The following is a 12955-nucleotide window of genomic DNA, read 5'->3' as shown; positions in this document are numbered from 1 at the left end:
ATCCAGCAGACGGTCGCCAGCTGCATCTGCACCAACCTCATCGTGTCACAGGGACCTTTCCTCTACTGCTACCTCATGGAGGTACGAGTGTCCGCTGTGACGCGTCCGTAAGAGCGGATCCGTCCCGCTCGGCTCAACGTCTCTTCCTCCCTCTGCTCTCCCCCTGCGCAGGGAACTCGGACGTGAAGCTCTTCTCGAAGCCCATGGCCTTGATTCTGCTCTGCAAGTACCTCCTGAAGGCTTTTGTCCATTCCGTAAGTCTTCCTGCCGCCAGCTGCGTGGCTCTCTGAAAGGAGATTTTCTGCGCTCCGAAAAACACGCTGTGGACGTCACTCGTGTTTTTGTTTTTTTCTTTTCTTTTTTGTGGGTTAGACGAGGGAATAAGCGCTGCAAACTGCTTCCTCTCGTCATGGCTGCTCCCAAGGACGTGGAGAAGGGGTCCGTCATTGTTGTGGGAATCCCGCCGGAGTCTGAGACGTCTGACAAGAAGAAGTAAGATGACTTGATGTCTTTTTTTTTTTCTTTTTTTTTTATATGTAGGACGTTGCCGAAACAATGCGAGCAGAGCGACGACTATTCTAAATAACTAACTAACGTTTCTAGGAAGTGCAATTTATTCACTATTCATCATCATTTGTTTTGTGTGTAAAATATAACCTTAGAATATTGAATCATTTTTCTAAATGGTCAAATAGTACATATCTGGTATAGTTTTTAATAATAACAAATATCCAATTTACAATGAAACTCAATAGAGAGAATCAAGTCAGTTTTTCGTTATCCCAAAACAATGGGCTGATGTCCAGCATATCGGACGTTTCTATCGACCGTGTCATGGACTCTTTGTGTTGCGTACTTACAAAATGTCCTTTTCCCACTTGCACCCTCCAAAGCTTCTTCGGTCGAGCGTTTGAGAAAGCCGCAGAGAGCACCAGCTCCAGGACGCTCCACGACCACTTCGACACTTCAAGTAAGATTGACCTTTCCTCTTCTAACGCGGCGCTCCAAACCCTCCGTCCGTCTCTTCGTCAGACACTAGGTGGCGGCCTCCTCTTCATCTCAAGCGCAGCTTCAGTCCTCGAAGCTTTGAGCTTTTGTTTTGTGATTTCCTGTCTGAATCGTTTTTTCGTTTGCTGCCGGCGGATGTGAACGCTCGTCTCTTTATTCTTGCAGTAATCGAACTGAAGACGGAGGACCGGAGCAAGTTCCTGGACGCGCTCATCACCCTCCTCTCGTGAGCCGGAGGCTGGGTTTGGGTCTGTTGGCGTCGCGCATGTTCGGAGTCGCCCGGAAAAACTTTCTCCATGATCTCAAAGTGTGTTCAACCTGTGTGTATATTGTACAGTCTCTGTGAACGTGTGGAACCTCGTGTCTTTAGCTTTTCATTTCTTTTCTTTATTCCCGTCCGTATGTGAGTCGCTCGTCAGTTTTTTAACGTGTTTAATAAATCTTACTATTACTTATGTTTGTTGGTGTTTTTGAGGCCTGAGATTTGTGAAATCAGTTTTTCTCCCTCGAGTCCTGCTTTTTAGATGCATATTGTTAAATATCTCCTGACGGGCAGGAAAAGACGTCCTGGTGTGTAACGGAGGTCTAAAGAAATGACTGACGCATGTTTCCGAGACATTCAGACATTTCTGTAACTCAACTGGTGGTCTCTCTCCTCCCCCCAAAAATATCTGTGAGCCTCATCAACTGGGATTGTTTGTAGACAGCAGAACAAGGATGTTGTTTTATAATAATCTTGATCAAAAATGGTCGACCTTTTGTTCCCTGCTGAAGTCGGGTGTTGCCTGAACTTTCTCCCGTGTCGTGGAAACATAAATGTGTCCAACCCGATTGCACCGATCCACTCATTAGTTTTGCTGACATAACATCTGTATTTCCACGGAAATGAATGACTCTCAGTGGAAGCAGCTCAGCTTTAATGAGCCCGACTTCTTCAACCCGCCCATGTGGGGCCGAACGTGAGGGCCGCGGGCTCCTCGCATGTCGGGGGCGAGGGGGGGCGGGGGGACCTCGCTCTCTGCGGGGATCATTAAGATCCTGAATCAGGATGCAACGGTGACCTGCAGAGGAGGAGCCTGTCGGGACGTTTTCACGGGAAAGTCCTGGACGCGGCGAGAGCAGGAAAAAAAGGCCGAGGCGACGGCACGTAGCGTCTGCGTGCCTCGTCGTCGTCACTTAATTGCCTCTGAATGCGCGTGTGTGTGTGTGTGTGTGTGTGGCCGCCTATTTTGAGTCAACAGTTGGAGAACTATTTCCGTCCGTAATGACGCTGTTTACAGTGGCAGCATGGCGATGTTATCCCAGAGAACGGATGCCGCTTATCTCTAGATAGCTGGGAAATCTGTCTGTCTCATCGTTCTCCTCTATTCCTGCCGAGGTTTTTGATACAAACGTACATTAATTGGTCACGAGGACCATTTGATAGCTGTTTGGAGCTTATATTGCCATTTTCTTCATGTTTAATAAACTGCTTCTAAAAGATAATAAAATCCAAAAATATACAGTACATGTAATATTAATTTAAGTCAACATGAATTGGTCCTAAACGTCTTGGGCAATAACCTTTGAATTCAGACATTTCCAGCAGTCTTGATGTTTTCCGCTGGATGTGCTGCCCTGATCGATACTGATCAATACAGAGAGGCGTCATCACGAGGGCGCCAATCCTCACGGTTAAAAACTGGCCTTGATTGTAAACACAGCCGCCGATCATGGAAGGACATCACAGTAAAATGGTGATTAGATTATTGGATATTTCACTATTTTAATTTTATTTTATTTAAGTTAAATAAATGATTTCAATAATTACAATTTTCACTAAAAGTGAACAGTCATCTAAAAAAGAAACAGCCTGTAATGTTAATAAAACTTCCCAATTTCACAAATGTGACATTTTTACACATTAAAACCTTAGAAAAGTTCACACATTATTAATTGTTTCCCCTACTTGTGACCTCAGCTCAAAGTAACTCAAAGGATGCAGTCGGTCAGGCCGACTTCAGCAACAGCAGCCCCCCATAAGCTGCTGTCCCACCGCCACAAGTGAGGCTGTAACAGAGAAATACGCACTTTAAGTTACCCTTCCTTCCTTGGGGAGGATCAAGGTGACACTTGCTTTTTGAAAGGTTGCGTGTTCTTCATTTAAAGTGCTCAGAAAAGGAGCAAAATCAATTGGACGTGTCCACTGATGAAGATCACGTAACATTTTTAAATGGACTTGATGGTGCTGGCGTGCAGACGGCCTCACCTGGTCCCCTGAGCACCTCTGGTGAAGTGGGGCCGCTGCCCTTTTTGCCGCGGTGCATTGGAGGAATGTGGCATGCAACACACACACACACACACACACACACACACACACACACACACACACACAGACATAAACACACACGCTGAGAGGACCTCCCACCCCAGGACTGTATACAGCCGATATGCACAGCGGCATTTTTGAAGGCTTCCCACTCAAACAGGTCTGTTGCTGCTGAGCTGCTGAGTGGAGCTTTCAGAGAATAATGACACCTGTTGTAGATCGCATGATTATTTCTGCAGTGTTTTAATCATATGCACTTAAACCTGAGCTTTGGTATTGATACATACGTTTACAGTAGCTAGATGCCACTTGTCATACATATTGATCTTTTTTTATACCCCGTATAAAATGTATATTTGCACTTTTTCGTCTAGTGTCTAGATGAGCAATTAAGTATTATTTGTTATATTCTTTCACACAGGCAGCAGCAGTCTTCATATGGCCCTCCTTTTATATAGTCTGAATGCAGCTTAATACTGGATGATTTTCTCATTTCATAATATCATACAATAACTATTCACAAAAATCTGAAATCTTAAAGAACCTGCTTTTTCTTGTTGAAAATAACTTATCACCCGATGTACAAATACCCTTCATTCAAAAGTGAAGAGTACCTTCTGCATATGTAGGTATAAACGGCGCCTTCTGTGAGAAAATACTCTTCTTATTAATACACTAAAGAAAACTTATTAATTAATGTTATATTCCACTCCTGAAAAATAAACGATTTTGATTTCTCAATGACCTCAAACACGTTTTTGACACCTGCCATGAAACTCAACGACAGGGCTAAGCCATTTTAACTTATCTGTATTTCCTCTGCTGACAAAGACAAAGTGTCCTTTATTGAAATCAAGTGAATTATTTCCCCCCAGCGAGTATAAAATCTGTGTACAATGCCGTTTATCTGCCGGTTATCTGTGGACTTTTGTAATGTGTCCTGTGAACGACAAATTGCTCTTCCTGTTTTCTCTCTCGTCCGTCTCCTGCAGCCTCGGTTGTTTTCGCCCTTCTCCTCTCGTGCGTCTCCGACAATCCCAGATTCCAGATGGGAGTAGTTTTTACCGGACAGGCCGACGGCCTCCCACGTCATGCTGGCACACACGCGTATACAGTGGATGATACAATAATGTGATTCTTAAAACATCCCCACACCTGCTGCTGCTGGCTTCATGTCAGCCTTAATGATCCCTCACCCCCTGTGACCTTTAACCCTTCGTGACCTCTCACAGTCAGCGTGTCGTGCCCCGAATCGCTCTCCTCTCCTCCATTGTTGCGAAGTGCTTTCATGCAAAATATATGAGCATTTTCTGGAAAAAAGGTGTGAATTGGATACTTGTTGATGTGCTGGAATTAATTCTGACATGCTGCAAGTCCACTCAAATGTCTCGTCTCAATACCAATACGTAATAATTCAACGTTAAATACATGCTTAAACCGTTTATTTCACGTTTCATTACGCGGCTGTTTCAGACTGTTGAAGATGCCGAGCAGTGTGGCGTAATGCAGGTGAGTAGATTATCACTGTGGTGGCGGGCGTGGTTTTGGCTCGTCTGCAGCGGGAGAGAGGGGGGAGTGGCTCAGGGAACGGATTGGCATCAGCACAGCTGATGCTATTCTAACTTTGTGTTCATGTCTTTTTAAGAGCAGTGAGAGCGGCGGCGAGAGAGAGAGGGACGAGGAGACTTCACCGCTCTGTGTGTGAAACGTTGAATAAAGACTAAATAAATAAAGTTATATTGCACCCAACCCTGCCGTGTCGTGCTGACTCTGTGCCCCCGAGTACCTATGTTGTGACAATCACCAACGGATGGTTTGTGGATCCGTTGTGATGCTTAAACGTTTAGTTGTCAGGCTGGGACGCCTTTAAAGGAACAGTTGGTTAGCTCATATTTAACAAGATATTTACACATATTTAGTTCTCGGAGATGCTGATCGGCGAGTGTTATCACCTTTATACGCCGCCGAGCCGTTTCCTCTCATTTCCTGTAAGCTGCCGCTGATATAAACAGTATTTGCCGTCGAGTCATGAGTGTTGTGGTTCCTCCCTCCGGCCAACAAAACAAACATAAGATATTACAATTCTCTTTTCAAAGCGAGGCCTAATAAAAGTCAGATTCCGTCATGGTTATTGAGATTTGAATTACTTCCAAACACCAAAGGATGAATCAAATGCTGTGCGAAGAGAAACAGAAGGCTTGTTGCTGTGTATGTTCACAGGGTCGAACTGAGGAGGACGGAGGCCTGAACAGCTCGTTCTCGTCACAACTCGTCCCACTGACGCTCGGCCAGACTCCTACTTTCTGTACACGCTGGCACGCGGTGGGAAGTAAACACAGTGGTTAACGTTGAGGATTCAAAACAAGGGAAGCTGCTGAGATTAAGGCGACAAAATCACACCGGAGACAAACGCGTGACAAACAGCGATCACGTTACTCTGAGGAAACTTAACAACACCAGCTTGAGTTTGTCTAAAATAATCCCTGTCATAGACTCACTGGGCGTTTCATTATTACTGATTTATGGACATTTTTACATCCTTAACCATTATACTATTTGAAAAATCCATCATGAACATTAATCATTTGAAGGTCGGAATAAAGCGCTTTGTGGCCCCCGATAACAACTGTCCCTCTCTGTTCCAGTGTGAACTGGGCTCCTTCTCCATTGAAGTTGAACATGTTTTTCACGGCCTGCGTTGTGATCCCCGGCAGAGGAAGGGCCCGACTGGTGAAATGAAGTGTACACAGACACCGGGATGGCAGGGAGGAAGAGGCCGAGGAGGAGGAGGCCGGGATGGCAGGGAGGAAGAGGCCGAGGAGGAGGAGGCCGGGATGGCAGGGAGGAAGAGGCCGAGGAGGAAGAGGCCGAGGAGGAGGAGGCTGGGATGGCAGGGAGGAAGAGGCCGGGGAGGAAGAGGCTGGGATGGCAGGGAGGAAGAGGCCCAAGGAGGAAGAGGCCGGGTGGCAGTGAGGAAGAGGCCGAGGAGGAAGAGGCTGGGATGGCAGGGAGGAAGAGGCCGAGGAGGAAGAGGCCGGGTGGCAGTGAGGAAGGGCCGAGGAGGAAGAGGCTGGGATGGCAGGGAGGAAGATGCCGAGGAGGAGGAGGCCGGGATGGCAGGGGCCGAGGAAAACACAACAGCTTCATTCTGCAGGCGGGTGTCTTTTGTTTCACTCTCAGCGGCGGGTGGCTCAGTCACGCCGGACGGCCTTTAGTGGATGACATGCACTACAACTTTCAGTCTTGAAAAACACCGCGGCCTCGTGCACAAAGACAGAGGAAAAGACAAACCCCTCAATGTGGGTTTGTTCTGCTGTGTATGTGACTGTGTACACGTTTCAAGGGTTTATTCCTAAGAAAAGCAAGCAAGGGTTTTCCCGTAGTGTGCAATTAGCGTGGAAACAATACACTTAGCACAACTCCAAATCCCGTTTGTGTGTTTTGTGTGTGCCTGTTTGTTTGCTCAGCCACTGATTGCTGCATCCGATGTTAATATGGGACTACAAATAACCTGATGCTAAAAGCAACAGCACCTGGGCGCCTGTGATTAGTGTGTAAACATTTGGTGTTGCAGGAGATTTTGTTCCTTCCTGACTGACATCACATTCATTTTGGCGCAACCGTGTCAAATCAGAAATGTCTCCTGATCCCAGCTGGACATTCTTCATTCTGCAGGGCCTCCTCTTCCTCCCAGCAGAGGGCTGCCATTCACCTCTTTGTCTCATCCATCTTACCTCCAGCTGTGTGTGTGTGTGTGTGTGTGGCACGAGCATCTTTTTGAAATAGCCTCCCGATGATGATGCACTGTGTGGAAACATGACTCACTCGGTCAGGCACGAAAGGAGGTGAGACTCCCCGTTTTCTACCTCTCCGCTCTCATATTTCTGAGATTAAATCGTCAAGCCACACTCTATTTATCACTCTGATGATACAGTGCCGGTCTGTTGCTGCAAAACTGTTGTTGGCTTGTCTCACTGTACACATTAACACGTGCATATTGTGATGTTTTTTGGGAGGTGCTATGAGATATTTGACATCATCCTATAAATAATGAGGTTGTGTTTAGGTTTGATTTCAGAGGTGTAGCCATGTTTGTGACATTGCGTTCCTGGAGGGAACTGTAAGCTACAGTAACTCATTTATTTCCGGTTAAGGGTCGTGGAAACAATGTTGACACATCTGCTAAGACAAACTTGTTGGCAAACTTGAGAGAGAGACAGAGGAGGGAAACACAAATCCAATCATGTTTTCTGATACAGACCGTCCAGAATACTCTTACTGGAAATCGTGTGTCATAATCCTACTGAAGAAATGCGTACAAGTTGGTGGACTTCTCCCCCCCCCACACACACACACACACAGACAGAAGTCTGTGTGTGTGTGTGTGTGGGGGGGGGGGGGTCGCTTTAACCAGCAAAGCTCACACACTCCACCCCTCCTCCTCTCCCCCACCCTCCATGCTCCTTCCTGTTTCCTGTTCCGCTGTCCGCTGCACAGGAAGCCTGGTCGTGCTACTGGGCCGCGACAGAAACGCGCGAGCCGACCACGCAGGGAAAGAGAAACGCTGGGCGGTTTGTGTTTTTTTTCTTTTTTAGCCTGATCTTTTACCTCTTACATTGTTTCTCAAACAAACAGCTCATGGGGGCTTTAACGCCGCGTACAAAGCCGCTTTTTGTCCTCCATGTTCAACCACCTGCTGACTCTTGGCTTCACTCTCGGTGAGTAAGCTCCGTCCAGCTGTGACAGCTGTGGGCCGAATGCACCTTGCAGTGAGTCATGGACGACCTCCATCCGGTCTGTGTCGTAATGACTCGCTGCCACGGGGCCACTTTGAAGAATGTATGTGATTACATGAAATGAAACCCTCCCTTGTAGCCGCGTCTTTGCGGGTTGACGAGCTTGAGGAGTTGGGGGTTGTGACCCCGCCTCCTTCTACCCGCATCAAATGGTGGGGATTCTGCTTCGATGAGATCATGCCCGGTACGTCGAGGGGAGTGACTTTTGACCCATCTGAGCTAAAGCTAGAGTCAGAGGTCAAAGGTCAAGTTATGAGAAAGGAATCCCTGGCCCTGCCCCAACCCCCCCCCCCCCCAAAAAAACCCTGCTCACTGACTGCAGCAGATATCTGAAACCAGCACCACAACTCCACCGATTTATGCCGTGACCTTAACAGAGTTGGCCCCGCCCCGCCGGGCTCAGGGAGGTCAAGTTTAACTTTCGTTTCTCATTCTTTTTTGTTTTCTGACGTGTAACACTTTACGGGAGAACTTGAACACCACACAATGAAAGAAATTTGTTTCTGCCGCAACAGCCTTTTTCAGTGACCAATACAGGCTTCAAGTAAATCCCCCCCCTTCATCTTCTAAACTGCTGTGCATAGTGTGTGTGTGTGTGTGTGTGTGTGTGTGTGTGTGTCCATACTTGCAGGAATGTTTGCTGGCCCGGCCCTTTTATTAGGCTCATCCATACCACCACATTATAGGCTCCCGTAACCAGGCAACTGCAGGTTCTGGCTGGTTACCATGGCGAGCCCCCATTGAGTGACGTCGCACTCCCTGTTTGCCTCTCGCCTCATTGGAATGAGGGGGCTTTTTTTTTTTAAAGGTGCCCCCCTACAACCCCCAGCTCTCTTCACACACACACACACACACACACACACACACACACACACACACACACATTTAACCCCTTACTCACACACCCCCGCCAACCCCACCCCAAACACACACCATGCGCTTCGTCACCCCTCTGTGTGGTGACTAGACGAGTGGAACTAACAATCCCCACAAAAAGCTCTCAGCGAGGCGGACCAGACTGGACCTTCCAGGGAGCGTCTTTGTGTAGAAAAACCCATACAGATGCCACAGTGGGGACGCCCACTGGACTGTGAGACGGATTCACATAAGGACCAGTTTAAAATAATAATATCTCCCATTTGACTTGAGTCAGTAACTATTTTAACTACCAGTTCCGTCAGTTTTATTTTCGATTCATTGAGTATTGTTTTGCCCGTGTAAGATGCTTATGCCTTGAGTATGCTTGAGTTTGATATCAAATACGAATAATTAACCAGCACTTAATCACACTATAGCTGTCCTCTTTTGTCTTCATCGACTCATTGATGATTCCACCATCTGCTTCCGACCTTTGAATTTCTCGACTAAAACAAGCTGGTGAGAAGAACTTGAGTTTTGAAGAATCTTGAAACAGAAGCATCTCCATGACAACCGGCCAAACATCATCCGCTGATGAAGACAGTGAGATTTGGTTGAAGGTTATTAGTTGCTAACAACACATTAACTGAGAAATTAGCATATCTTGGGAATCAGTGGGATATTATCTGCAGATGTAAATGATAATACAATAATAATAATAATACAGGGGGATAAAACTTAATTGCATTCGGGGTTCCGCTGTGAAGTGCACGAGTCACACACTCCGCCCGGCTGTAATCACACATTCTGCATGGCCATATTTTCATCTTTTAAGAGGGCATATGACCTGCTAAGGTTCTTAAGTGACCAGCAAAACAAGTATGTATAAGCTGCTGTAATCCAGTCGCAGTGTTAAGTCAGACGACTGTTACTGGAAGATCTTGTGTTCATTCCTCCTAATGTTGGACTCATACTGCCTTTGTCTCCGTCTTATAAATCACCGCTCAGTCTGCAGGGTGAACGTGGGGCCCACGAAGCAGCTGTGAGGACCAACTAATTGCTGCAAAGTGATGGCATGTAGTCTTTTGTGGTGGAGCCCGTCATCCATCCCGGCACCTCCCTGCTGGACGGAGGAATGAAGTGACTCGCGGGGAGAACGGGAACTTTCTCCGCAGCTCTGATTCGAACACCTTTCAGTGACTGCGGGGCGAAGAGGGGGGGGGGGGGGGGGGGGTTGTGGAGTATTGTGAGTTGAACAGCAGAGCCCCACTCTGGCTGAATGGGCATTGTCATCTGGATTTCTATGGCTCACCAAAGCCCCCGCCGCCCCCGTGGGGGTCGATGCACGCACGGTGGGAACATTACGCACAGCCGCGTGCGCATCATCACAAGTCAGTTGTATTGTTCAAGAACACACGTAAACTAGACCAATTCAAGACAATATATTCAGTTTAATCTTAATAAAATGACACAATATTGCATCTGCATATACACAAATAATGAATCATTACAGCAAAGGTCTACAAGCATAACACAAAACAAGATTTGTGACAAAAAGCGTCCTGCGGAGACGGTGTTGCAAAAAAAAAAGGAAATGAAAAGAAAAAGTCGCAGGTGCTCAGTGCAGCCGGGTTGCGGACAATAATAACACGTCATGTTGCCACCCACGGATCCCACACGCGGAATCTACACGTCCACATTTACGCACCGCAAAACCTCACGGTCCCGAAACATCACCAACAGCCCGCACGAGACTTTCCCTCCTTTGTCACATAGCTGGAGTCCTCGGCGCACTTGTTGCGTGGGAGTGAATTCGTTCACTGTTACTGTAAGAGTTTGTGCTGACGATGCGCGTTACGGTAAAAAAGAGAGAAGAAAACGTTTGCACTTTCAGCGGTAAACAAGTCAAGACATAATCATTTTGAAGACATAAAAAAGCATGTACCTAACAGAGATACTCCTTTTTCCTGTGAGGTACATGCGTCTTCTAGTCGAACGTTTTTTGTAAAAAAAAAAAAAAAGAGAGAATCTCATGTAGATACAAAAAGGATTTGAAAATTTATGGTCCGAATGAATTGAAGGGCCAGAGTAAAAAAAAACGCAGATGTGCCTCCATTGATTTTTAAAGTTCAGATTTCTAAAAAATGTTTAAAAAAAAACTGCAGGTGAAAAGAACAGTTTTTTTTTTCTTCAAATAGCTGCAGGTCAAGTTTTACGCGCCGCCGTGCGCGAGCCACGAGAGCTACACGTAGTTCCTCTTGTCGTACTCCCCGTTCGGCGTGGCTCTCTTGGTCGGCGCGTATTTCACCGAGTATCCGGAACTGCCGCTGGACGGACAGGAGCAGCACAGCAGCGACCCCCCGATCAGCAGCAGCGCCGTGGCCGCCCAGCCGATGTAGATCGCGGCGCCGATCTCCCTCTTCTTGGACGGGGCCACCTGCGGGTTGTAGAAGTCCGATATGATGCTGTTGGCCATCCAGCAGAGGGGCACCAGCACGAACAGACCGCTGACGATGAAAACGACCCCTCCGGCGTTCACCACCCGGGCTTTGACGTACTCGGCGCGGATGCAGTTGGTGCACTGCGCGCCCGCGATCACCACCATGAGCCCCAGCACGCCCATAATCGAGGAGATGATGGTGAGCGCTCTGGCCGCCTGCAGGTCGTGGCTGAGGGAGAGGACGGAGTCGTGCACCTTGCACTGCATCTGGCCCGTGCTCTGGACCACGCACGACATCCACAGGCCGTCCCAGATCGTCTGAGCCACCACGATGTTGGCCTCGATGAACGCCGTCACCTTCCACATGGGCAGCCCGCACGAAACCATCACCAGCAGCGTGCCTATTACGCACAGCGACAGTCCCATGAGCTCTAGTCCGGCGGACACCATTTTCGCTCTTTCCGATTTGTCAGGTCCGTCTGGAACTTCTCAAACTCTCTCCCTAATGTATCTTCTTGAGTGCACAGGTGTATTTCTGCTCTCTCGGTTCTCGCCTCGAAGGAGCGTCGGTCGTTAGTTGCGCATCACTCACTGCATTTGGAGATGTGAGGGGCAGCGGCTCGGGGTCTCTTTGTTGGTGAGGCGACGTGAAAACCACTGGAATCTCAGCAGCACCGGACCACGAATATCTGCGGGGTGAGGAGGGGGTGCGGAGTCTATGGGAAACTTGTCGTCCAATCAGCTGCCGCCGCATCCTCGGGGGACCAATGAAAACGCAAGGAAGTTGTGAGGCTGAATAAAGCGGTCCAGAGCACATTGTGCGTTTGAACAGTTATTGACAATGAATGAGAGGAGGGGGGCAGGATAGGGGGCGCGCGGTGTGGTGGGGGTGTTCTGAGGCTCTGGAGATGAATACATGCAGTGGTCGGGTGATTCAAGGCACTTGTTGATTTTTCTTGTCTGCGGTGTACACGCAGCCTAAAGTGGTCATTTCACAGCCAATTGTGTAAGAGTTAGGGTTGCACAATTATATAGGGTCCGTCTTGAAATGACACAAAGGGAAGAAAGAAAAGAACACGTCATATTTATTTTAAATGCAGGCTATTCATAGTCTTTATGAATCTACATGGTTGGCCAGCGCACATTGAAATCATTAGATCGTTTGGATTATACAAATATGGTATTTACTTAATTCTTTCAAGTTGCTCTTGCTTTATTTATTTCTTATTTGAATTGTTGTACATTCATAACCAGCATTTTGTGATTATTGTTTACCAAACATAAAACGTCTGTACCATTGTATTAAATACTCATTATTTCATTCTTTTGCTTTATGGACACGCTGTTGTCATCTATAAAGTGTAACTCTTAAATGTATTAAAACACTACCGAACATCAAATTCCACCACTGCCAATAATAACTAACGAAGTCATTCGGTGACAGGGTGAGAGTGGGCGGGCTTTACTGGGGTAAACAGTTACAGAAACTGTGACCCTCGGGTGGCCATCTTGGATCCGCAGCGGCGTCGCGTTTCCCGCGTCGGC

General features: G+C 47.4%; 2 protein-coding genes across 2 annotated transcripts in view; one reads left to right on the top strand and one right to left on the bottom strand.

Moving 5' to 3' along the window:
• The window catches only part of cdc45 (CDC45 cell division cycle 45 homolog (S. cerevisiae)), a gene marked incomplete in the record, with an annotated part of 4101 nt that extends 2638 nt beyond the window's left edge, over nt 1–1463 (top strand). Inside the window, 5 exon segments of the mRNA XM_078087122.1 lie at nt 1–80; nt 170–258; nt 378–492; nt 894–970; nt 1174–1463. Coding sequence (XP_077943248.1) covers nt 1–80; nt 170–258; nt 378–492; nt 894–970; nt 1174–1238 — 426 coding nt within the window.
• An 8938-nt stretch (nt 1464–10401) lies between these two features.
• cldn5a (claudin 5a) lies at nt 10402–11860 on the bottom strand. The gene has a single exon (XM_040194868.2). The coding sequence runs from the start codon at nt 11858–11860 to the stop codon at nt 11213–11215; it is 648 nt and encodes a 215-aa protein (XP_040050802.2). The 3' UTR covers nt 10402–11212.
• Nucleotides 11861–12955: the final 1095 nt, after the last annotated feature.

Source organism: Gasterosteus aculeatus, chromosome 13, assembly GCF_964276395.1.
Source record: "Gasterosteus aculeatus chromosome 13, fGasAcu3.hap1.1, whole genome shotgun sequence".
In the NCBI taxonomy this organism is placed as follows: Eukaryota; Metazoa; Chordata; class Actinopteri; order Perciformes; family Gasterosteidae; genus Gasterosteus; species Gasterosteus aculeatus.
The sequence above is the reverse complement of the archived record's forward strand: the minus strand, read 5'-3'. Positions and strand labels throughout refer to the sequence as shown.

What these genes read in the sequence shown, in the direction of transcription:
- cldn5a (XM_040194868.2), bottom strand. Translation starts at nt 11,860, where the DNA reads ATGGTGTCCGCCGGACTAGAGCTCATGGGACTGTCGCTGTGCGTAATA.